General features: G+C 38.3%; 1 protein-coding gene across 2 annotated transcripts in view; it reads left to right on the forward strand.

Annotated features, from left to right (window-relative positions):
- Positions 1–24,943, forward strand: part of LOC127578669 (casein kinase II subunit alpha) — a 79,268-nt gene that overhangs the window by 34,841 nt on the left and 19,484 nt on the right. For both annotated transcript variants that reach the window (XM_052030932.1, XM_052030933.1), the window contains 4 exons: positions 15,065–15,176; positions 17,003–17,104; positions 20,932–20,982; positions 24,239–24,298. In XM_052030932.1, coding sequence (XP_051886892.1) covers positions 15,065–15,176; positions 17,003–17,104; positions 20,932–20,982; positions 24,239–24,298 — 325 coding nt within the window. The remainder of the gene's footprint in view (positions 1–15,064; positions 15,177–17,002; positions 17,105–20,931; positions 20,983–24,238; positions 24,299–24,943) is intronic.

Below are 24,943 nucleotides of genomic sequence, written 5' to 3' on the forward strand. Positions count from 1 at the left end.
AGGCTTCCTGTGACTTGGGTGAAGACAGTGCTAAAATATTTTTAAAATTTATTTGCCAATTCCTTATTTCCCTAGTATAATTTCTCCTGTCCCATTCTTGCACAATGTTTAATTCTACTTGCAAATCCTTTGTAAATGAAGTAGTCTCTAGCTGCATATGGCAAGACCTAGAAAGCATGCATGCATGGGTGAATAAGTGCCCGGTAACATTTGTGCCACAAAAATGCCAGGCAGTGAACATCTCCCAACAAGAGAAAGTATATCCACCTGCCCTTGGTATTCAATGGTATTTTGGGAGTATGATGGAATACGCTTCACTTCTCTGGTTGCATGCAATTCCAACAGCTTTCAAGAAGCTCAACAACATACAGGGCAAAGCAAACTGCTCATTGCAACCATCCTGTTCTGTCCCTCCTCTGCTGTCACACTGGTTGTGGTATGTACAAGATGCATTATAGTTACTTGCCTGAGCTACTCTGATAGTTAACTTGTGACCTTGACCACTAAGGTTAACTTGGGCAGTGGGAACTCTCCACTTTCTCCTTGAGGGCATTTATTGATTGGTCTGATTAGCCTGTAATCTATTTCCCAGAGATTGCAGAGACTCTGAGCTTGTGTACCTGGACTCTCAGTTATGGAATATTGTGTATTGGTCCCCCAGAGGAATCCTCTCATACAAGCCATCTTCTTTTGTACCCTGTTGGACCAATCCATTGTTCACCCTGAGTTAATTCCTGTATACTGTTGCAAGTATTTGTAGAAGCCAGGCTAGAGGTATCCTAATTATTTTTGGTTTCTCAAAACAAAATGTGATTGCTGTTATCTACTAGGGCTCTTTAGAAGTATGTTGAGCACTATCAGCAGCCTTCATCTGGGAGCCAATTTGTTTATCTTTAAAATGAATTAGTGGTAAATTCTACTGTTTCTAAAACTTAGTCCTATGGGAGTGTTTGGTTTGTATTATGTGAGTTTGTTTCCTTGCATTTGTTTCTTTAGTAAATAACTGTGTTTAAAGATGAAATAAGTTTTTTTAAAAAAATATATTTCCATTTATACTTCCTATCTCTTCCATGTTGCCCATCTCTTGTTTCTGGTATTTTTGCGCTTAATTAAGCTGCAGCTAAGAGAGAATCCCATGTGGAGCATTTCATTTGACATGTCAGTACGTCATCCCTTAATGGGTTCTGATTACTCTCAAGTCTGTATAACATAACAGGCCTCAGTTTTATAATCAATTTAAAAACAATATAAAATTCCTCCAAAAGGTGTAGTACGGTATAGGAAGAACACCTATCGGAACATTAATGGCCAAAGCAAAGATGTCTTCAATTCGAATATGATAAATTTGATATTTGTTATCATTTCTGAGTAATGATGTTTTTGGCATTCACCAGCTTCTGTTTTTAAAATTATTGTAGGTGTTTTGTATGGATGATCCATTTGCTGTCCTAACTTGATTGATTGGATTTGATGGGAAAGTAGGATTAGCAGAAAGTGAAAAAGATTCAAGGACAGATCTATTTTGCTGTAAACTTGACAGCTTGACACTTTTGCTGCCACTCTCAACTCTGTGTCCCACTTTAAGATTTGAGCATGGTGGGTATATGGAATGAGCTGCCAGAGGAAGTGGTGGGCAGGGGGTAAAATCACAATGTTTAAAAGACATTTGGACAGGGTTATGGATAGGAAAGGTTTAGAGGAATATGGGCCAAATGCAGGCAAATGGGTCTAGCTTGGGAAGGCACCTTGGTTGGTATGGGCAAATTGGTCAGAGGGCCTGTTTCTATGCTGTATGTCTCTGACTTTATAAAATTTAAGTTGGTGCTGCAGTGCCATACTGACAGAATGCTGAGATCAGAAACTAAACTAAGATTGTGGCTATCTGCTGATCTGACTTGAACAAAATTTCATCCAAAAAGAGTAGGAGTTCTCCCAATGCCTTGGCCAAAAATAAGCTCTCAAAGATCTGGTTGCATTTCTCATTGTTTACCGGTTCTTGTTATGAGAAAATTCATTGCCCAATCCCAATAACTTTTGTTGAGAAGGAACACATTGGTTGTGAGGCACTTTGGTTATTTGGAAGACTTAAGAAGTTAAATTCAAGTTTGTTCTTGATGAGTAAATGTTCTTAATGACTGGGGAAAGATATTAGAGTGTTGTATTCCTGAATGAAAAATGGTGTAAAGTAGGGACTGTGAAACATTGAAATGTTGATATATGTTTTGGCTTGAGAAGCACTTGCTGATTTAATATTTTGTCTTGGTTTAAAACTGATTTATTTTCTCCTGTATAATTATCCCATATCCCAACTAGGAAACACTCAGGTGGCTTTCTGTTGCTGATTAATAAGCCTTGATGGTAAACAAAGGAAGCGGTGAGTTAATGTAGAGTTTTCTTCAACCAGATTAAATCGGGTTCTGAGCAAGTCACTTTTTGCTCATGAATTCACAATTACAACAGAATAGAAATTCTAGAGTCAAAGGGGCTTGTTTTTCTTTTGAAATGTTTGATGGCGTTCACTTGGTCAACTATTGCATTATTTTCAACCTACAATTGTTTGCTGTTTTACATGAAAATCTGTCACAGGTGACTTGAGGTCTTGCTAATAAAATGGTGTTTGTGTGATATTGTGCATATTCATGCTTGTAGTGCACGACTTCACATTCCCAGGTGGGTGTGAGGGGTTCAGTTCCTCCTTTGAATGTGTATGTTGCAATTATATTAAAGGAAATTCTTGTAGCTTTATTATTAGCCAATCAAAGAAGTGCGGTAGTTCTTCACTGGATAAGTTTAGATTTAACATCAGTGCTTAACAGTGACCAGAAATTTGGTAAAAGCCACCTTGGATTATCTGTACATCCACATCATTTTCATAAGCATTGTGATTCTGAAGAGCTTTTAATTAATGTGAGACAGCCTCTCACATGTACAATTTAATCCAACAGTGGAAGCCTGACTGCTTCAACAGTAATATATTTAGCACTGCCTCTATACATAGAAAGATTTTTAAATTTTCTAACATTCAGGATTTTTGGAATGGTAGAACAGTACTAATCTGAATTGCTTGAAATGAGGTGTATTATGAATGATTGTTCACTATGCAGAATTTGAAGTGCAGGTTCCTAATGGCTCAAGAAATCTGAGGAATGGGGCTTTTATTTTTAGTCTTCTGGAGAAAAAAATTAACCTTTAACTACAGAGCTTACATCTCACCATCAGCAGCAGGAGGCAGGTTGGATTCAAGAAGAACTGCTGTTTAATTATCAGGCACTGAAGAAATAGAGCAAAGTAGTTGTTCAGAATGTGCTTGGCCTCCTTATTAGGAGGTGATATGATTTTTTTTAACCTGAAGTTCTTCCTGCTGTGCAATTAATTAAACCATGACAGTAAGATATGGTGATTGTGAGTTTGTCCCACTCCAGAGAATTGAGCCCAACAATCCAAGCTGACACTAGTGGAGTGTTAAGGGATTGTTGCACTGTTGGAGGTGCCACTTTTCAGATGAAATCTTAAACTGAAGTTCCAGCAGGACTAGATGGGTTCCACCGGATTATTCTAAAGAAGCCCTCCTTTTGAAATATAGTTGCTGTTGTGTTATAATAAATGCAGAACCCATTTTGTGCACAGTAAATACATGTGAATATTCTAATTTTGCCTTAAGTGGAAAATGGAAGCTCCTGTACTAGCCTTTGAAATTGCCCCATGGGATCTTAAATTCACCTGAGACAGTTGATTAGATCTCAATTTAAGACCTTACCTAAAAGACAGCACCTCTGACAATAAAACATTCCATCACTGGAGTACTGATATGAATAACAACTCAATACAGGAACAAAGCAGAAATAGACTATTTGGCCCTTCATGCCTGCTCTGCAATTAAATAAGATCTGTAACCTCAGAGCCACTTTCCTGCACTAACCCCATATTCCTTAGATCAAAAATTACTTTTCATTTGGCCCACTTGCTTGTCTGTTTTTTGCTTTGAAAGGACATATTATTTGTAATCTACATATTAATTCTTTAAAAATTGCTGCTTTACTGTCATAACTTTATAATGAAGTTTCCCAGGCCACCATAGGCAAATCATGCATCATGCCTTTGTCATTTGTTTTATTCAGATATAAGACCTTGGTTTCAGGTTGAATTGAATCATTTTAAATCCTTATGCAAAATTCCTCATATTATGATCACTCTTCTCTAAAAGCCTCTTCACTACCAGATTGCAATCAAGCTTTTCTCATTATCACATCTAAAATTGACTGCTCTCTCAGAGTCACAAGAGAGACTGCAGATATTGGAAACCTGGAGGAGCTCAGCAGGCCAGGCAGCATGAATGGAGGGAGGGAAATGGGCAGTCAACATTTTGGTTCAGGGTTTTTCTTCAGGACTGGAAAGAGAGGGGAGAAGCCAGTATAAAAGGATGGGAGTAAGGGCTGGAGCAAGAGCTGGCGGTTGATAGGTGAATCCAAGTGAGGGGGGAAGATAGGCAGGTGGGGGAGGGGGGAGTGGGAATGATGCAAGAAGCTGGGAGTTGATAGGTGGCAGTGATAAAATGCTGAAGAAGATGGTATCTGATAGGAGAGGACAGTGGAGCATGGAATAAAGGGAAGGAAGTGAGGAGGGGAACCCGAGGGAGGACTATCTGGGTGATGGACAGATTGAGAGGGTAGAGGAGTGGAAAGAGAAGGGGTACGGGGGCTGGTGGGAAAGGGAAAACAGAAAGGGGGGACAGGTGCGTTGTTACCGGAAGTTGGAGAAATCGATATTCATGCCAAATATTCAATGTTGAAGCCAATGTTGGTTCCCCAAAATACTGATCTAGGAGCACATCTCAGTTAATCCTCCATGCTGGTACTGTTGATTGGGATTGCCTGATCTATATAAAGATTAAAGTCTCTCATATCTACTACAGTGCATTGTTACATATACCTCTATTATCCTGATTTATATTATGCCCAATGATACTATTAATGTTTGTAGGCCTGTCTGTAACTACTGCCAATGTATTCTGTCCTTCCTGTTTCTTGGATTCACCCAAACAGATTCTATTTCTTGATTTCATGAGCTGAGATTCTTCTCTACCGCCACGTCCTACAGCTGCAAAATATCACCTGTCCTAATTTAGACTCCAAAGTGTTATTTTCCATGTGCACAGGATTTGGTATACTTTCATTTTCCATGGAGTAGCCTGCCCCATATTTATATCTTTTGTTTTTAACCCACTATTCTTCGAGTAGAAAGATGCACAGATATTAGACTCTGGCCAGAAATAATAACTGCTGTCCCAGGTACTTTGTTGGAGCGTTAACATACAAATAGCAGTCTGCCATGATGAAATTTTGTTGTTTGGGGGAAAAAAATGGAGAGTTGGTGTTACTTGAAAATTTAGCTTTGCATAATTTGCAAGCTGTAAAAACTTATTAAAAAGACAAGTGATCTGCATTGTGGGGAATAGAAATCTGCTATTAACAAATTAAAATAGCGATAAGTTGAAACGAATCTTAGGAACAGCATAAAAACTTGCATTTAATTGCTGTCATTCATGTTGTAGTACCCTGAAGCACTTGAAACACGGCATCCAGTTTGCTCATGTTAAGGTACTGCAAGCAGTAATGAGATAAATAACTCATGGAATAAATGATAAATGCTGTCTAGCTCAGCCAAGGGATCCTATTTTTCTAGTCAGGCAGAGAGGCCATGGTACAACTTTATAAAACTTTGATTAGGCGACACTGGATTATTGGGTGCAGTTTTGGTCACCATGTAACAGGAAGGATGTGCGGGTACAGGAAAATTTACCAGGGCATTGCCTCAGTTGGAACTTCTCGGGTATGAGAAGAGATTGGATAGGCTGGGTTTGTTCTTCTTGGAGCAGAGGAGACATGTTGTGGTGTGCAAAATTATAAAGACATAGAGTGGATAGTGAGAAACTGTTTCCTGAGGAGTTATGAGGGATGAGAGGAAAGATTTTTTGCTCCCAGAGGGTGGTTGCAATCTGGAATGCACAGCTTAGAAGGTGCTAGAGGTAGGTGCACCCATAACATTTTTTTAAAAAAAATTTCTGCGTGATCATTTGAATATGCTGGCTTCTATGCCTATGGACCAAGTGCTGATAAATGGGATTAGTATAGATGGGTACTTGATCAGCACAGACTTGGTGAACTGAAGGGCCTCTTTCTGTGATGTTTGACTCTGATTTTGCGAAGTAATGGACCATTTTGGCCGCTTGTGCCTACCCCTTCATTCAGTAAGATCATGGCTAATATTTTACCTCAGCATCACTTTCTGAAGTAGCTTGCTACCCTTTGATTCCATTAATACTTCAAAATGTATCCATCTGTCTTAAATATACTCAGCTTGGAAGTGGAGAATTCCAAAGATTTACTGCCCTCTAAGTGAAGATTGTTTTCTTGCTCTTTCCTGAATGGCTGACCTTTTATTTTGAGACTGCAACTCTGGGTTCTAGTCAAACCAACCAAGGGAAACATAGTCCCTCCATCAACATTGTCAAATCGTGTGAGAATTTTGTATAGTTCACCTCTCATTCTTCTGAGTAGAGGCTTAATCTCTCCTCATAGGACAAACCTTGCCATCCCAGAAATGAATCTGGTGAACCTTCACTGCCCTCTCTATTGCAAGTCTATTATTCCTTGGGTAGGGAGGTGAGACTTTTACACAATATTCCAGGTATAATCTCACCAGAGCCCTGCATAATTGGAACAAAATGTCTCTAATGTAGTCAAATCCTCTTGCAATAAAGGTCAATGGTACCATTTGCCTTTCTAATTGCACGTAGACTTTCAGTGATTCATGTATATACGAGGATCTCCAAACTTTGTCACCGTTTAAAAATCCTGTGCATTTCTTATGAGGCAAAGTTGGTGAGGGTCAAACCAGGAAAATTGCATTTCTGATAAAACTGCTCACTAGGTGCTGCACAGAAGTGTTTGCTAAGAGAACTAGGAATAGGGTTAGTCCATCGGGCTTTTTTCAGCATTGTAAGGTCATGGCTCATTCATGATCTTACTCCATATATTTTGTACATACAGTGGCATGCAAAAGTTTGGGCACCCCTGGTCAAAATTTCTGTTTCTGTGAATAGCTAAGCAAGTAAAAGATGACCTGATTTCCAAAAGGCATAATGTTAAAGATGACACATTTCTTTAATATTTTAAGCAAGATTACTTTTTTATTTCCGTCTTTTACAGTTTCAAAATAACAAAAAAGGAAAAGGGCCTGAAGCAAAAGTTTGGGCACCCTGCATGGTCAGTACTTAGTAACACCCCCTTTGGCAAGTATCACAGCTTGTAACCGCTTTCTGTAGCCAGCTAAGAGTCTTTCAATTCTTGTTTGGGGGGTTTTCGCCCATTTTTCCTTGCAAAACGTTCTAGTTCTGTGAGGTTCTTGGGCCGTCTTGCATGCACTGCTCTTTTGAGGTCTATCCACAGATTTTCAGTAATGTTTAGGTTGGGGGACTGAGGGCCATGGCAAAACCATCAGTTTGTGCCTCTTGAGGTAGTCCATTGTGGATTTGGAGGTGTGTTTAGGATCGTTATCCTGTTGTAGAAGCCATCCTCTTTTCATCTTCAGCTGAATCATATAAGATTTATGCATATAAGAATTGTTCAGTAGTGTTGACTATAACTACCAGCAAAGGTAATAAAAACATGCAGGGCTAAATGCTCTTTTAGGTTGCCCCCATCAGTCTGGTCTGGATGTCCACCAATCTAGTACTGTGAGTTGTTGCTTCTAATCTGTAGTTTTGCTTACAGCTTGAGCATTCCACAGTGTGGTCTTGTCAGTTTTTTTGGTTAACTTGTATTAAGGCTTGGATTGTGTCTCCTGTCTTATTCCTTCCTTGCCTTGGCATATTTCTTCATTTTCACTTTGATCTAACTTTATAATTTTATGAGACGTGAACATTATTATTGAAATTCTCTGAATCATTTGTAAAATAGCAGTATCCTTTTGGAGGATGAGATGCCTAAAATGCAAACTATTCCAAACACCACCTTAATGGATGACAGAGGGCTATATTAACTACTTTCAATAAGCCTGTCAAAGTGTAGCAATGTACTGCATAATTTGTGTGTTTTTTTTGGGCGGGGGGGGGGGGAGCATTGATAATGGGCTAGTAGAGATGTCTCAGCTTTAGCGACCCAGTTCACTCCCTAACCCTGGTGCTTTCTGTGTGGAGTTGCACATCCTCCCTCTAACCACATGGGTTTTCTCCGGGTGCTCTATAGTCCTCCCACATCTCAAAATTGTCCAGGTTGGTAGGTTAATTGGTCACTGTAAATTACCCTAGTATCTAGGTGAATGGAAGAACCTGGGGCTATTGATGGGAATGTGGGGAGAATAAAATTTGGATTAGTACAAATGGGAGCTTGGTGCTCTCTTCCTCCCTCTGCCCCTCTCCCCTAACCCAATTCTTATTTTACAACAAAGCAGGACCATTTTTTAATGTAAAGTAGTTCCCAGCTGTTTGGAGGAATGACCTGAAGGTTGGATAAAGCACTCGTTTTTAAAAGGGGAAGAAGGAAAGAAGAAAATAGTGTGTTCAGAACTCTTTATTTAAAAGAACCCTTTGTATATGAATCCTCTGTCCTGTTATCTTCAAATCAAAAATAACAGCCATACTAGGTAAATGGGAAAACTGTGGGAAGGTGGAGTTGCTGTAGAATTTAAACCATGATCTGTGCAGTGATGCAGCTGAAAAGGCCATATGGCCTTTTTCTTCTCTCATTCATTCTTTTGATCTTCAAACTCTTTATTTATCCTGGTTCTTTTAGTAATCAAAAAGTCTGTTGAGCTCTGTCTTGAATATATATTTGATGACCAACTTAGAGCTATAAGCAGAGGAGAATTCTATTGATTTGTAACCCTTTGAGAGAAGAGATTTGCTTCCTTTCAGTCCAATGTGGCTTATTCTGAGACTGATGCCCTCTAGTGGGTGTAGTACTAGTTTAGTCTATCTGTTCTCAGGGCAGTTCTTTCATTCCAGGAATCAGGTCAGAGCACTTATTTTGCACTTCCTCTGACCACTCTTCTTCAAACAAGGAGACCAAAACCATACACAGTACTCCTGCTATGATCAAACCACAGTCTATGATTGTAACAAGACTTCCTTACTTAGCAGCTGCACAGTTGTGCGACAGTTGCTCCTCTTGCATCCAACCGCTTTTCTCTCTGTGATGCTCTAGTTTTTGTCTGATGTCACTTCAAAGCTTTCTACAACTTTATAATTGAGACTGAAGTCAATTTTCTGGAAGGACATCATTACCTATATCTTGATTAATTTCTTGGGCTGCTTGCTGGATCTGGATCTGTTGATATGCAAATATATGATTGGACCGCGACTCTGGTGTTAATCAGAATCCTGCCAAAAGGGACTGAAATTTGTTTTCATCTTTGGGTCAATTTGGGTTTCTTGTGGTTTCCATAGGTATTCAGCAAAATCAGGTTATTTTCTCTTTTTAGTCAAGCAATGCATCAACTTTTTGAACTGTATAAAACACAATTGAAATTGGAAATAACTTGTACATTCAAATTCATATCGATGTTAACATTTACCATTTCTACTTGATCACCACTGTATGGCATTAACTAGAACATCTGGTTTGGCAATTGCTATTTCTCTTCAATTCTGGCCTACTGTGCATTCCCTTTCCATGACCCTTTTGCTGATTGTCAGTCTTCAATCACTTTGGCCCCCTACTTGTATGCCCCCTAATTACTTTGCATTGCATTTTCTCTCCACTCCATCAAAAATCTCATCAAACACTTTGACCGCTGTTTTGCTGGTGTCCTTTGCATGAATTGCAGTGGGGTGTTTTAGTACATTAATATAAATGAATGTAGTTGTAGGAGCAGCAGCAATGAGATTGGAAGCTTCAAGTGAATATGTTTAGGTTGCGTGCAATAACACACGTTGTAGTTTATAATTTGTTTTTCTACATAATTTCTGTTGCTTTGTTTTCTATTGTTAATTTGCTTCCTTAGTTTTGAACCGTTTTTTTGCCCCAGCCATATAGACCCCTCCCCTGAGCTGTGTAATATTCCCTAACCAATGGAGCAGGCAGGTGTCCTATTGAAAGCATTAGATGCTGTGCAATTAGCTGCAGAATGATACCGCAGCACAGCCCGAGTTAATCTTCCCCACCAGTTTATTTAGGCTTTCACGCTTGATCTAAGTGACCCCGGAATGAATATTCATGATTTTTTTTCTCTGCACTGTTTACACCAGCAGATTGGATGGGTGACTGGGTAACTTGCTCTCTCTTCATTACCTTAAATAGGACTGAGGCCCACATTCTGCACTTTGAACGTTAGCGCTCCGTTGAATAGTAAGTTGTATTCCCACCCTGGACATTCTCTCTTTTACCTCCCTCCCATCAGGCAGAGGATACAAATCATAGAAAGTACAGCACAATACAGGCCCTTCAGCCTACAATGTTGTGCCGACCTTTAAACCTCGCCTCAGACTATCTAACCCCTTCCTCCCATGTATCCCTCTATTTTAAATTCCTCCATATGCTTAGCTAGCAATCTCTTGAATTTGTCTAATGTACCTGCCTCCACCAGTGCCCCAGGCAGCACATTCCATGCCCCAACCACTCTCTGGGTAAAAAAAAACCTCCCTGTGATATCCCCCTTGAACTTCCCACCCATTACTTTAAAGCCATGCCTTTTTGTATTGAGCATTGGTGCCCTGGGAAAGAGGCACTGGCTGTCCACTCTATCTATTCCTCATAATATTTTGTATACCTCTATCATGTCTCCTCTCATCCTCCTCCTCTCCAAAGAGTAAAGCCCTAGCTCCCTTAGTCTCTCCTCATAATGCATACTCTCTTAAACCAGGCAGCATCCTGGTAAATCTCCTCTGCACCCTTTCCAACGCTTCCACATCCTTCCTACAATGAGGCGACCAGAACTGGGGACAGTACTCAAGGTGTGGTCTAATCAGAGTTTTGTAGTGCTGCATCATGCTGCTGAAAGCTCGAACCACCTGGCTCAAGGACAGCTTCTATCCTGCTGTTAAAGACCATTGAACAGTCCCCTAGTACCATAAAATGGACTCTTGACCTCACAATCTACCTCGTTATGGCCTTGCATTTTATTGTCTGCCTGCACTGCACTTTCTCTGTAACTGTAAGAATTTATTCTGCGTTCTGTTATTTTACCTTGTACTACCTCCATGCACTGTTGGAATGAATTGATCTGCATGGACGGTATGCAAGACAAGTTTCTCGCTGTGCCTTGGTGCATGTGACAACAATAAAACCAATTTACTAATATAAAAGCAAAGAATTTACCATATCATTGCCATTTTGTAAGATAGATATAATATTTATTCTGGCTCAAAATCCTCTGATCTTGCAAGCTGCTTCCCAAATAGGCACTAACAGGTTTTTATCACCTTAGGAATTTATTCCAGTACCTTTCATGTATATTTGAAATTAACAGGTTGTATCTATTAAGTTCAGTACCTTCCAGTTCACACATTTGCTTATCCATTGTGAGAAAATCTAGAAAGTAAGACATCAAAATAGCTAGTCTATTTTTTTTCACAAGATTGCAACAGAATACCCAAAAATATGGTTAAAAACCAATTCTATAAATATTTTTGAGTTGAATAGGTATATTCAACTCTTAAAGGGTCATGCAAACAGCTGTCACAAGCATAATGGGCCATCTTGCCCCCTATGCATTTGTATGATTCTGGCTAATTAAGTTTGCTTTGCTTTGACTAATGGCCCCTTCAGATTCCTTTCGTCCACTTTTGCATCCCCTCTCCACCTCATCACCCTGTCGCCCCCCCTTCATGGTATTTGGCCCTCCTCCTGTGTCCCGCATGTGCATGGCCCCTGCGTGTTAGCAATTTTGACTACTTAGCAGTTTCTGAATTCAGATTAATTATTTACATTTTAAACTGTGTCCGAATAGGTTCATAACAGTTCAGTTTTATCTTTGAATTCCATGCTGATTGCTGCTAACTGCACTATTTTCTTGGCTGGCTTCTAATAATAAAATCCATTATTTTGCATGGACCAGAAGATGCACTGATTGGCCCGTTGTCATCTCTGACTGTGTAACACTATGCAAGATAAGCTACATTGATAAAAAAAATAGTGGAGCCTTCTTTGATTCAAGTACTTTTCTCATTTGTGCAATTAAGCTTTTTTGTGTGGATGATTACTTTTGGTATTGTACTGATGCTCTTATTGAATGGTTTTTGCAAAGCCTGGTGTAATCACCAGAAAATATGCAGTAAGATTTAATTGAAGATGGGAAAACCAATGTCAATTTCTCTTTGTATTATATTCAGTTCAAAGTTGATTACACAAGTTCTGCAGGTGTTGGTTAACAACATATAATAGTCATCAGATGATTTTTGATACATTCAGTGTTGAGTATTTTGGCGTTTGATTAGGAGGACTATGTGATTTTTAACAAATGCTTCCATTGTTCATCCTTTGTGTAACACCAAAATACCTAGTTTATTCTCAGTTGATGGTGAGGTTTATTCTCCATTCTGGCTGCAGGTAGAGGATGTTGGTGAACTGTGTGTGGATAGTTGGTTTTGATCAGTTCTAACAATATCTGTATTTGGGTTTTTTAACTTTTCCACAGATTTTATTGGAAAAACTGAATTTTTTTCATTACATTGTACAGTTTGGATGTACCTGTGGATGACTCATAAGTGTTGTTCTTGTGCAGTCTTCCTGAAAATACATTTTTAGTCTGACCAAATTGCAAATTGGGAGGTGTCAATGTTTCAAAGCTGTTTTATGTGTGTGTGTAAATATATGTATAGTATGCACTGACTGCAGAATTTCTAGAACATCAGTAGCAAGTTAGTTAAAATTACCAAGTACAGTTTCTTCATTAATGCAGTCATTATAATGAACCCACTTAAAGCGATGTTCCAAAAGTACTGGGTGTAGATGTTTCAAGCTATTACACTTGGGGTAGAGGTCATTAGCACACTACAACTATCCCTCAACTCCGTCTCTCCCACTTCAGTTAGACTGCAATCTTAACACTAATTGTAAGATGCTTTTTTATTGTCATCTAAATAAGGCATTTCATTTTCCTCAGCTTCTGCAAATAGCCTTGTGAAGATGGTGATATCAGATCATTTAAATTCTTGCCTTGACTTCTGCCTGGGGATTAATAATTCCTCACTTCCAATTGCCTCCTTGTTTATGCCATCGATTTCAGTGATTTGTTCAGATTGTTCACCTGAATTAACGTCGTCTTGGCAGTGGAAAGAATAGAATTGTCGAGTGGTTTGAATAAAGCCATTTTAATAAGAGTATATATTTTTAGCTTAAGCTGCACTTGAGTAACTTTAATGACTTAGGGTAGGGGAAGACAGAATGGAATATGTACAACAGACTGACTAGATGCACTGCATACATGCACTAGATCTCTCAATTAATCCTGAAGTCTGTTTATGGCTACTTCTATTATAAATATTGATACCATAGCTTGGAACTATGTGCCATTCTTCATTCTATAATTGAATATTTTCTAGGTATGAAATAGGAAGGATATCAGTAAGATTGAAAGAGTGCAGAGAAGATTTACTAGAATGTTGCAGGGTCTCCAGGAGTTAAGTTACAGGGAAAGATTGAAGAGGTTAGGACCTTATTCCTTGGAGTGTAGAAGAATGAGGAGAGATTTGATAGAGGTTTACAAAATTGTGAGGGGTATAGACAGTTAATGCAAGTAGGCTCTTTCTACCTAGATTAGGAGAGGTAAGTACGAGAGGACATGGCTTTAGGGTGAAAGGGGAAAGGTTTGGGGGAACTTCTTCACTCAGTGGTGGGAGTGTGGAACGGGCTGCCATCTGATGTAGTAAATGCGGGCTCACTCTTAAGTTTTAAGAATAAATTGGATAGATACATGGACGGGAGAGGTCTGGAGGGTTATGGACTGGGTGCAGGTAAATGGGACTAGTGGAATGTTTTGGCACAGACTAGAAGGACCGAATGGCCTGCTTTCTGTGCTGTAGTGTTCTATGATTCTATTTGCTGCACCATGAAAGAAACACTCACTCATAGAATGTCCTCAATTCTAATGAAACTGTTTTACCCCGTGCTCTCAGGTGTTCTAGTCCAATTGAGTGCAGTTCTTGCAGTTATGTTTTCTTGTGGGTGAATAAGAGTTTGTTACTGAGTTTTTTTTTCCAGAAATGGGCTTCAGTTTCTATCACCAGTTATCAAAACAGCTGCTGTGCATTGTTCATTTTGAAAATGGCTTTGATCAATGTGAATCCATGACTTTTTCCCAAACAAATTCTAACTTGTTGTGTCGCTTGCATCTTATTTACCCAAAGGTATATTTTTAATAAGTGCACAAGGTAATGTAGGTCTTTAACGTTCAGGGTAGTGTTGATTATAGATCTCTGTCTCTCAGATATATTTTGCATCCTCTTTAGGACTGCTCCTCCTGTTCCTTTACAGAGTTCATTCATGAGGGAACTTTGGGCCTGGAGAGGTGGTTTTAAAGTAGTGAGTAAGATGCAGGCAGCAGATTTGAATTCTAACTGCAAGAAATGATTTTCAACTAAAGCTCTCATTTACAACACTTGAGGAATGTCTATGAATTGCACCAATTATGCCAAATTATGATTTAAAAAAAAAACTCTTATTTGGGGGTAGATTGGATGAACGCACTATATATTTATTTGCATCAGAATTTTTGATTATCATCTTATTAATCAGGTATGTTTGTATCTTCTATTTATGCAACATATTTATCATTTTGTGTATATTGATTATTATGCACATCTTTCACACAAAATCAGTTTTAGCATTTTGCTATTGAGGGCATGCAAACAATATTCTCAACAGATGCTGAAATACAAGATTCTGCTGGTGAGGAAAGTATTTGTGAGCCACATTTTTCATTTCTATTACAATCGAGTCTTAGTTGGAAGCAGTTTTGTGTTTTCATTTTTGGAAAGGTAAGGCTGCCTTTAGAAAAAGTTTGCTTTGTCTTTTGAAGTTAATTGTTTTATTTTAACTTTGCTCATCCATGTTTTTGTTTTGTGCAGAAATCAAGATGACTACCAGTTAGTTCGTAAATTAGGTCGAGGGAAATACAGTGAAGTGTTTGAAGCCATTAACATCACAAACAATGAAAAAGTAGTTGTTAAAATACTTAAGGTAAGCCATGCCTTAGTACAAATTAACATTGCATACTAATATTTTGTTTTCTCAAAACCCATGTCCGCAGCATATGTTGTCAAAATATGAACTAGACAGTAAGCTTCCTACCAATTTCATCTCAAGATGTGAATGATATAAAATATTGAAGCCATTCAGTTGGTAACTGGATCACAATATTCCAATTAATGACAGAGCACAGGCTATAAACAGGCCTGACAGCAGAGAAGGCCCCATGTTTTTGTCTTACCATTGAGTTTGCAGTGGTAATCTTCATTAAGCAATATTCACCCTCTTGACAATCTTGGACTACTGTCTTCCATGCACTGATCTGGACTAGATAGAAAAGGAAAGTAATGAAGACGGGTGAACAGAGATGTGGATTCTGCTTGTGTTATTTGAGCCTTATTGGACCATTGGCTCCATTGTGAAACCTCATTCAGATATGCATTTCTTTTCTGAACCAAATTTAGCCCCACTATGCAGATTCTTTGTCCAAATACTGTTCCATGGGCATTGGATACATTTATAGACTTAAGTCAATACCATTTCTTCTTGTGTAAGTGTTGACAGAAAACGTGACTTCCTATTTGACTGTTTGGGGTGTCTGTTTGATAATAATTAAGATCATGTCCACAAATGCCTGTAGCAGAATTTCTGATTTTTATTTTGCCTTTTTGGCATACTGCCAACAGATTTGGTCTCCTGATCCAGGAAAAGATGTACTTGCCTTGGAAGCAGTGCACAAAGGTTTGATTCCTGGGATATGTGGGTTTTTTTGAGAAAAAGTTGCACAGAAATGCCTAACATGTTGTGTTTAAAGCTTCAGGAGGTGACTTCATTAAAATATGTAAGATTTTGATGGGGCTTAACAGGGCAAATGCTATGAGGATGTTTCCCTTAGCGAAGTAGGTTCAGAAACTAGGGGGCATAATCTCAGGATCGAGTCTTTTACTTAAAGCTGAGATAAAGAGGAATTTCTTCTGAAGGTTGTGAACCTTTTGGAATTTTCTATTTCAGAGAGCTGTGGATACTCATTCTTTAAATATAATCAAGTTGACAGGGATTATTGGATTGCAGGGGAATTGAGGGTTATGTAGATCTGACAGGAAAAATGAACTGAGGCCAAAATCAGATCAGCTGTGATCTTATGGGATGGTGATGCAGGTTTGAGGTATTGTATGACCGCTTGCTTAGATTAGATTCTTGTGTAATATGGACATTAAGGATCAAGGCAACATCCTTCCATTGCCTTGATTCACATTTGTTAATTAAATTTGCATCAGGATTTGGATTTGTTAATGGCTCAGCTTGATGTGTAAATTTGCTGAGCAATTGTAATTTCTTGCTTAATTTTCTTTATAAACCCTTGTGAGGCAGCCTTTCTCCCTTCCAAAGCTGCAAAATTATTAGTAGCTAATTAGAGGCTTGATTCTGCCTTCAAGCAACAGTGGATGTCTGTATTTTGTGTATTTATGTATATGTATTTTCAACACAGTATTGTTTTAAAATCTATATACACCTTTAAATTATATTCCTTTCTGCCACATCTCCAAATTCAGTGAAGGTTCTATTGGTATTGCATTACATCTGACAGTGAAAGTATCTTGAATTGTTTCTCGATTTGAGTTCCTCAATCGCCTCATCTGTTTCTCCCCAAGTAATATTAAGGGACACTTTATGCCTCTCAGAAAGTACACAACTTTAGCAAGTGCTATATGAGGTAATTTATGTGCAGACTGAAATTCGGTCTTCAAAAGGATAAATAAAACAACACAATTTACTTTATAGTCTTTTTATTGCAATCAACATTTTGTTTACTGCAGCCTGTAAAGAAGAAGAAAATAAAGCGTGAAATTAAAATACTGGAGAATCTGCGTGGTGGTCCAAATATTATCACTCTCATAGATATTGTCAAGGATCCAGTGGTATGTGAAGATTTCTGTTCTTTCGTACCCTCCTTTCACCCTTCTTTAATGTATGACAATTACTGTTGTGAAAGTTCAATTGTAAATCGCAACTTATATTGGGGAAAGGTTTTTATTTTGGCCATTTTGTACATCTTAACATGGAGAAAAGAGTCCTGAAATCATAAGAATACAAATGAGAAAAATGCTTGAGATTCAGCATTTCTTAACGTCATATCTTCCTATGGATTCATTGATTCTGACTCTGGTGTATCTCCTCCACTTAAGTTGCTGTCCTCTGGGTTTCTGAATAGCAAATTGATTTTTATTCCATTTTTATTCGAGATAAGGGTTGTGTTACACAGATGTAGTTACTATTATCCAATTCATGATAGGGTTCCCAATAATTAATTGAATGCAAATAAAGTCTTAGCAAACTTACTCAGTGATTATATCATGATCATTAATAGTTCGATGGTTATCAAGAATAATGCTCAATGGATGGTATCCTGTACTGAGCTTATATTCATTAGATGCTATCTTAAATCTCTATTGAGTTAACTAGCTTCTTTGATAGTGTTTGTTCCAAAAATGTAATTTGTGTGATAACAAATGATGTCAATTCCATTTTTGCCTGCTGCCTGAATCCCAAGTTGACCAATATTTGGTGTTTCCTTCAACTGGATGTAGTTGTGTCAGGTTTTGAGCATGAAGGCTGACTGCGTTGCACTTTTTTTTGTTAACGTAAGTGTGTTAGGTTTCACCCATTTAACCTATAATTTTTGTGAATTATTTTGTGGGACATTTTTCCTTCTGCCTTTAAATGCAGAATTGCTTGTTTTATACAGTTACAAAATACAGACAGAATGAATTGATTGGCTGACTTGGGTGCTGTATCATTTAATCTGAATGAACAAATGTTGATTGGGTTGAATATATCACTGATCTAGTAGTCTCTGGTGACCAGCTGACATCTGTAGTCAGTGATTAAATTTGGGGAGAACACAATCATACATTTAGAAACCCTTTGCATACTGAGTGAATGCATGAATGTCTACAGATTTATTTTTAACAATTCAGAAAAAAGCTACTTTTTTTTGTGACAACTACTGTGGCTTCACAAGGGCTGCAAATTAACGAGAGATGGAGAATTTAGCTGACTCCCAAGTTACAATTACAATTTGACTTTGAAGAACCTGGATAATTTAGCATTTATTTGGAGTCAGCAAGATGTTCTAATAAGCATGAAAGTGCTTGTATGGCTGTAATATTGCCAGAATAGTAACCACAGTTGTAAAACAAGTCTTGAATGAAAGGAAAGCCCTGCAGGTATAGGAAATCTGAAATAAAACTAAAATGCTTGCAGCAATAAGCAAGTTGGCAGCAGCCTGATTCAAAACCCTTGCAATTTGTGGTCATGTGCTTACTGGACATCATGCAGCAAAAATTAAGCTCACTGCATATATAACAGCTTTCAAAGACCAATTAATTTCATTCTCCCACTTTCAACAGTCCTTTGAAAAAATCTTCTTCAAATACTTATACTTTGAAATCTAATGTGTTTGGTTTCCACCCCTTACATGGTAGGACAAGCTATGTCCTAATAAATTGCCACATAAATATAAACTTCTGCTGTCCCTTTTGTGTTGGATAAATTTATGCACGCTGATCAACAGAGCTTTCTTTTTGCCAGAGTTGTAGCTCTATGAGAGGAGGTGGATTAATTAGACAAGATGAAGAAATAGGGCTGAAATTTAGTTGAACTGAAAAATGGGAAAGCAGTGAGTCACTTGCCAAAATGGTAAGAGAAGTCAGAAGGAAGAGACTGACCACAGTCTTCCAAACATCCTTGGATTTGCTACCAGAAAGCCATGTGTTTGCCTGTAGAACAGATGGCACAGTTCGGGCATCTGCTGGTTCCAGTAAAAGTTCTTCAAATTCTTTGAAACATAAAGAATTCTTAAGCGGCATGACAGGATTGATGCTGATCTAGTGTTTCTCCTACTTTGGGTATCTAGAATAAAGGGGGGGGGGGGGGGGGGGGTCACAGTCTTAAGGGAAGGAGCCAGGCATTCACGACTGAGATAAGAAGCAATTTATTTTGGAGGATAGTGAATCTTTGGAATTCTGTACCCAAGAGATCTGTGGAGACTGTGGCTGAGACTATTCAGGAGACAGTTGCAAAATTTTAAGTATAAAACAAATCATGGGATATGAAGACAGTTCAGGATGCTGAGGTAGAAGATCAGTCATGATTTTATTGAATGGTCAGCAGGCAAGAGGGGCCAGATGGCCACCACCTGCTTCTGTGTTTTTTATGTTCCTGTATTATGTAAACTGACTGTAACCTCAACTTTGAGACAGTTTGTACTTTGTCATCTGAGATTTGCACAGTTCATAGTTATTCCACTAAAAGGTTTGTTTTGGGAACTCGAGGCCAATCATAGTCATGCTAAAAATGCCGGGGAGGTGATTTCTTTTTTCTCTCTCTCATAAGACTTGAGCGGGTTGATGAAATTTAAATAGTTCAGTTATAGAGGATTCAGAGAATGTTGGGAGTCCTGTCTGATTATGAAGAATAAATTTTTTATTTGAACAAAGTTTTGCTTTGGTATGCTAAATCATTACAGCTTTTGTCATTTAGTTTTCGTGGGTTTTTTTATTCCGTTTCGCATTCCATTTTTCAGCACTAAGAGCTCCCAGTCAATTTGATTACAAAGTTTCTTGTTCTTTGCATCCAGTGTAAAGCATATCCATCTCTATGTGCATCCATCCATCTTCCTGTAAACTTTGTACTGTGGACAATTTATTTATATTTAATGTTAAGTTAGGTGCACATTTCTTAGATTGCTTGAATTTGAATTTTGCAACAATCATTCCACTAATCTAAATGAATTAAAACCCAAGCCTCGGAGGTGAAAAGGCCAGTATCTTAAGACAGTGAACCACCTAGATCCCAATGTTTGAGACCTAAATTATCACCATCTAGAATTTGTGGATTATTTACTACTTCCCACCCCGCCAATCCCCACAGAAGAACATGATCTTCATCTGACTTCTCATTCTCAAATGTCTGACTGCTGGTGGTAATGAGCCACGCAGAGGATTGCTGGTATGGTCATAATTTCCCCACTTTTTTTGCACGGATGCATTTACCAGTGCATGTGATATTTTGTGCATGTCCTGTATAGGAAAGTGTTCTCTGCCCAGTACTGAAATTTTCTGAAGATCAAACTGCTTCACTTGCATTCAATTTTATGTAAATGACTTGCTCTATTAATCATTTCAGCAAAATAGGGTGACTACTTTGTTCCACTGGCAATTTGTGGTTGTGAAAATGTGAGGTGCTTTGTGGGTTTGAGTTTGTTTATTTATTCTGATGTTTTAGATGTACATTTGTTTAATTTCACCTATTATTTCAGGTGCAATTACAAAAAACTCATCATTGGACATTGCTGCTTTTGTGCACACAAGGAGTTAACTAATTTCAGTTGGAGGTTTTATTTTTCAGTGTGCATTTGGCTAATGTGAAAGATGTATTTGGGGCAGTATGAAAATCCTACTAAAAGATACCAGAGTAGGTACATTCTCTTGTCAATTGATTGACTGCCCAAAACTTTTTCACCACCTACATTGCAAAAGTCATGAGTCAAACAAAATATTGTTTTTTTTTGTCTGGTTTAGTGGCATTTGCAGCCACACTCAAGAGTCTCATTACCACTAAGAGAGATGTTCACTTGAGCCAGCTCCAGTGTATTTCAGCCTAAGTATGTACTGTTTGTGGTGCGTGTGTGCGTGCGTATATATAAAAATAAAACTTTAAACTATCAATCTTTGTTCTCCTCTAGTCACGGACACCTGCTTTGGTTTTTGAACACGTAAACAACACAGATTTTAAGGTAAGATTGGACATCTTAAACAAGTTATCTGAATAGTAATGATATTCATCCCCCACCATTCCTGCCACCCAAAGTAGAAATCTTAGTTGGATACAGCTGGACCAACACTTGAAGTTCAGCACCATTAAAGCCAAAGATTTTCATCTATCACCATTGTACTGTGGCTGGGGGATTTGTTGCATTGTTTTCCTTTCATTTGTTACACCTGGCATTGTGCGTGGATATCAACTTTCCAGTTCAATTTTCTTTGACAGCAGATCCAAGACTGCAATATGTACTTGTTTCTGAAAATCTTATCTTTGTGCCTACTGTTTAATCCATGCAGCATTCTCCTTAGTTCACTGGTTCTAATTTTATTTCTCCACCTGTGACTTGGCATCTTCTTAAACAGATTTCATAATCCCCAGCCTTTCTAATTTTTCCATCTATGCTTGGACGTTAAAGGTCAATGAACTATGTTTTAATTCATCTGAAGATGTTCTTTAACTGTATATTTCAAATGTCAAAAGTCTGCTGACTGTAGTGTCAAAGTCCATGATGTTTCGAGCGTCACAATAAATTTTCCATGTGTGCTTTAAAAAGGATGTTTATAAAAGGGAGCTTGTATTTCCAGTATACAACGATCTTCCCATTAACCACAAATCTCTGCTTCCTAACTATGGAGATAACGCTCTAAAAATACGTAGATTTGTAAAAAGATCTGTCTGTTAATAGTCCTCATCTGCCAAAGAGCATGTGCATTAGGAGTGGGAATAGACCTTAAGGCCCCCTCAAGCCTGCTTTGCTATTTAGTAGTGCTGATCTTTTATTTCACTGCACTTTCCTGCTTGCTCTTGAAGGATAATTCATCTTGAATTAACCCATAAAGTGCAAAAATTGCGCTATGTAGCTTCGATTAAGGGAAAAGAAGCTCTGTTCTTGACCAATTCTTATCTCTAAACCTTTCCCATAATGGTGTAACCTGAATTTTTGTAAATTCTCAATGTCATCTACATGGCCAATTTTTGTATGGCCTATGCACTTCCAGAAAGAATAGTAATAGGAGGATGATGCAGGAGGGAGAACTTGAGATCCTTAGGGCATCCTGACTGGGTCTGAGGGAGGTGGAGTGCTGGGACCGATATCCTTGTAGCAGGTTTGTTGGTGCTGTGGGGGAGCATTTAAAGTAGCCAGGCGAGGAGATGGTAGGATGAGCATAGATTCAAAAGGGAGGAAATCAGAACTGGAAATGAACAGAAAATTAATGAGCAAGTTTGGGCACCAGAGTAGACAAAAGGTCAAAAATATAAAAGGCATTGGGCTATGCTTAATAGAGAGGATTAAAAATGGAGGGATGGCAGCATTACTACAAGCAGGGGGTGATATGTCAGAAGGATCATCAACTGAAACCATCTAGGTGGAGTTTAAAGTGAGGAACATTCACACTTTAGACCTCTTGAATATTCTGAGGGGGATAGCAGTCCAAATTTGTAGGTACATTTCTGATGGGCGCAAATGTGAGGGGTGGGTGGGGTGGACATTTCAATGGCCCCGATTATTAACTGAGAATACTGAAAGGCATAGAGGACTCGGAATTCTGATTTGCATTTAGGAGGTTTGCTTTTTTTCCTAGCCAGCAGTAGCAAGTCTAACAAGATAGGCTGATTATGGGTGGAGAGAGGCAAATTCGGCATTTGAATGAAATTGGGTGAGTGAATGGAATATTAGAGAATATTTTTGTGGTAGGTTTCATAATTCAGTTAGGTTTAGAATAATTACTGAAAAAATTATATAAGAGTCTAAATTGGGATAATGCTGATATTAATAGACTAAAAGGCGACACGTCAAAGGTGAGCTACTTGAAGGTAGATCAATCTAAGAGTGATACGAGATATTTAAGATGATTTAAAGGGTTTGAGAACATGTTTCCACAAAGGAAAAAAGATGGGACTGCAAGATATCCCCCTTGTTGATAAAGTGTATAGAGGGTAAGGTGAGGCAAAAAAGGACCTGTTTGTGTGTTTACAGATTAACACTGGAGAAAGTCTGGAAGAGTATAACAGAGTAAAATTAAAAGGGAAATTAGGAAAGCAATGAGAGGGTTTGGAAAAGTACTGGTAAATAAAAACCAGATCAAGAGGACAACGAAGGAAAGGATAGGATCTATTCAGGACTGAAAAGGTAACCCATGTGTGGAAGCAGAGGACATGTGTAAAAGTTCGATGAATATTTTGCAGCTTTCTTCACGAGAGAAATGTTGCAGTCATATAGTAATTAAGGAGGGCAGGTGTGAAATATTAAATGGGATAACCATAGTAAGAGAGGAAGCGTTAAGGGGGCTTAGATGCTTTGGAAGTGGATGAATTGCCATACCTGGACGAATTGCATCCCAGTTTATTAAAAGAGTAAAGGAGAAAATTATGGAAGCAATGCCTTCTCTTGGGGCTACTTAAGGGTTCCATTCCACTCTCCCTGTTTAGAAGCAAATTCGGGTTTCTGCTGAGTAAGCACACAATCTAAGTTAAGACATTAATTTAAGTATAAATTTATTACCATGTCTCTCCAAAATTTGTGCTTGAAATAGCTGTTTTCAACATTTTTATTGATCCTGCCATTTGTACAATTAAAGGTTTCACTTTTGGGGGGGAAGCTTGCTGTACCTTTAACCCATTTGCTGCTTGTAAAGGCAGGCAGTCTAACCCATCTCACTGGCTGTTGCTAACACTGTTACCTGGAAAATATTGGAATGGATGGTGACAACTTTCAGTCATGAAGTGCCTGACTTCTGCATTGTTCCTTATATAATGATCATTGCCCTTCTATCCAATTTGTTGTAGGAGTTCTATAATTTATATTCTGTGTGTTGTCTGTACTTACATGCTTATGATGCTACTGCAAGCGCATTTTTCATTGTACTTGTACCTCACCATACTTGCGCACATGACAATAAACTCGATTTGATGAAGAGACGTTGGGATTTCTGAGAGACTTGCTAACGTATATTTAAATTGTTGATGTTGTAACTGAGATTGTGAACTTGCTCACTAGAAGCATCAGTGTGATTGTCCATACAACTCTCTCACTGTGGTACTGACACCTTTTCAGGGGTTTAATTTCTATTGCCATGCTTTGGTCCGTTTTACAAATACTATCCATTTATATGGAGTCAAAATATGTTTTGTCATTCATCTTTGCTTAAGTTTTGTTGCATCTTACGGTAAAATGCTCCCAGCTTAAATGAAAATATTAACTTTTTTTTTGGATGTATTTCCTACAGCAGCTGTACCAGACCTTAACAGATTATGATATAAGGTTCTACATGTATGAGATTTTGAAGGTATGTTGGAAAAATGTTACCTTTTTTTAAAGGATAAATAATATTTGATAGGGTGAAAACTAGAATTGGAATTTGTTTATTATTGTCACTTGTACCTAGGTACAATGAAAAACTTGCATACCGTTCATGCAGATCAATTTATTACACAGTGCACTGAGGTAGTACAATGTAAAACAATACCGAATGCAGAGTAAAGTGTCACAGCTACAGAGAAAGTGCAGTGCAGGTAGACAATAAGGTTGCACTGCATAATCTAATGACTCCTGATGGTCAATCTCCCAGAATAAATAATTTCCTTGATGGCATGCACTGGGTTGACTACAGTTTTAAGGAGATCATTTGGGGCATTTGTGTCAGTTATGGATTAAAACTAGGGAGGCTTTCCCCCAGAATTTCTGATTGGAATATTATTACTGCTGGCCTGTTGAGGAATCTATAATTGACTGCCAGGACAAATTGTGGCATTTGGGTCTTAGATTTACTGCTGATCTAAAGGTGATCTCACTACAAGGCTTAGGGACACATTAAGTAGGGATGATTACATTGATTTACCAATGAATTTATCAATTGAACTGCAGCCTTTTTTTAAACAAGCGAGTTCTTCAAAATAGTAATTTGCAGGTTTAGTTGATGGATGTCAACCAC

The sequence above is a fragment of the Pristis pectinata genome, chromosome 16, assembly GCF_009764475.1.
Source record: "Pristis pectinata isolate sPriPec2 chromosome 16, sPriPec2.1.pri, whole genome shotgun sequence".
NCBI lineage: Eukaryota > Metazoa > Chordata > Chondrichthyes > Rhinopristiformes > Pristidae > Pristis > Pristis pectinata.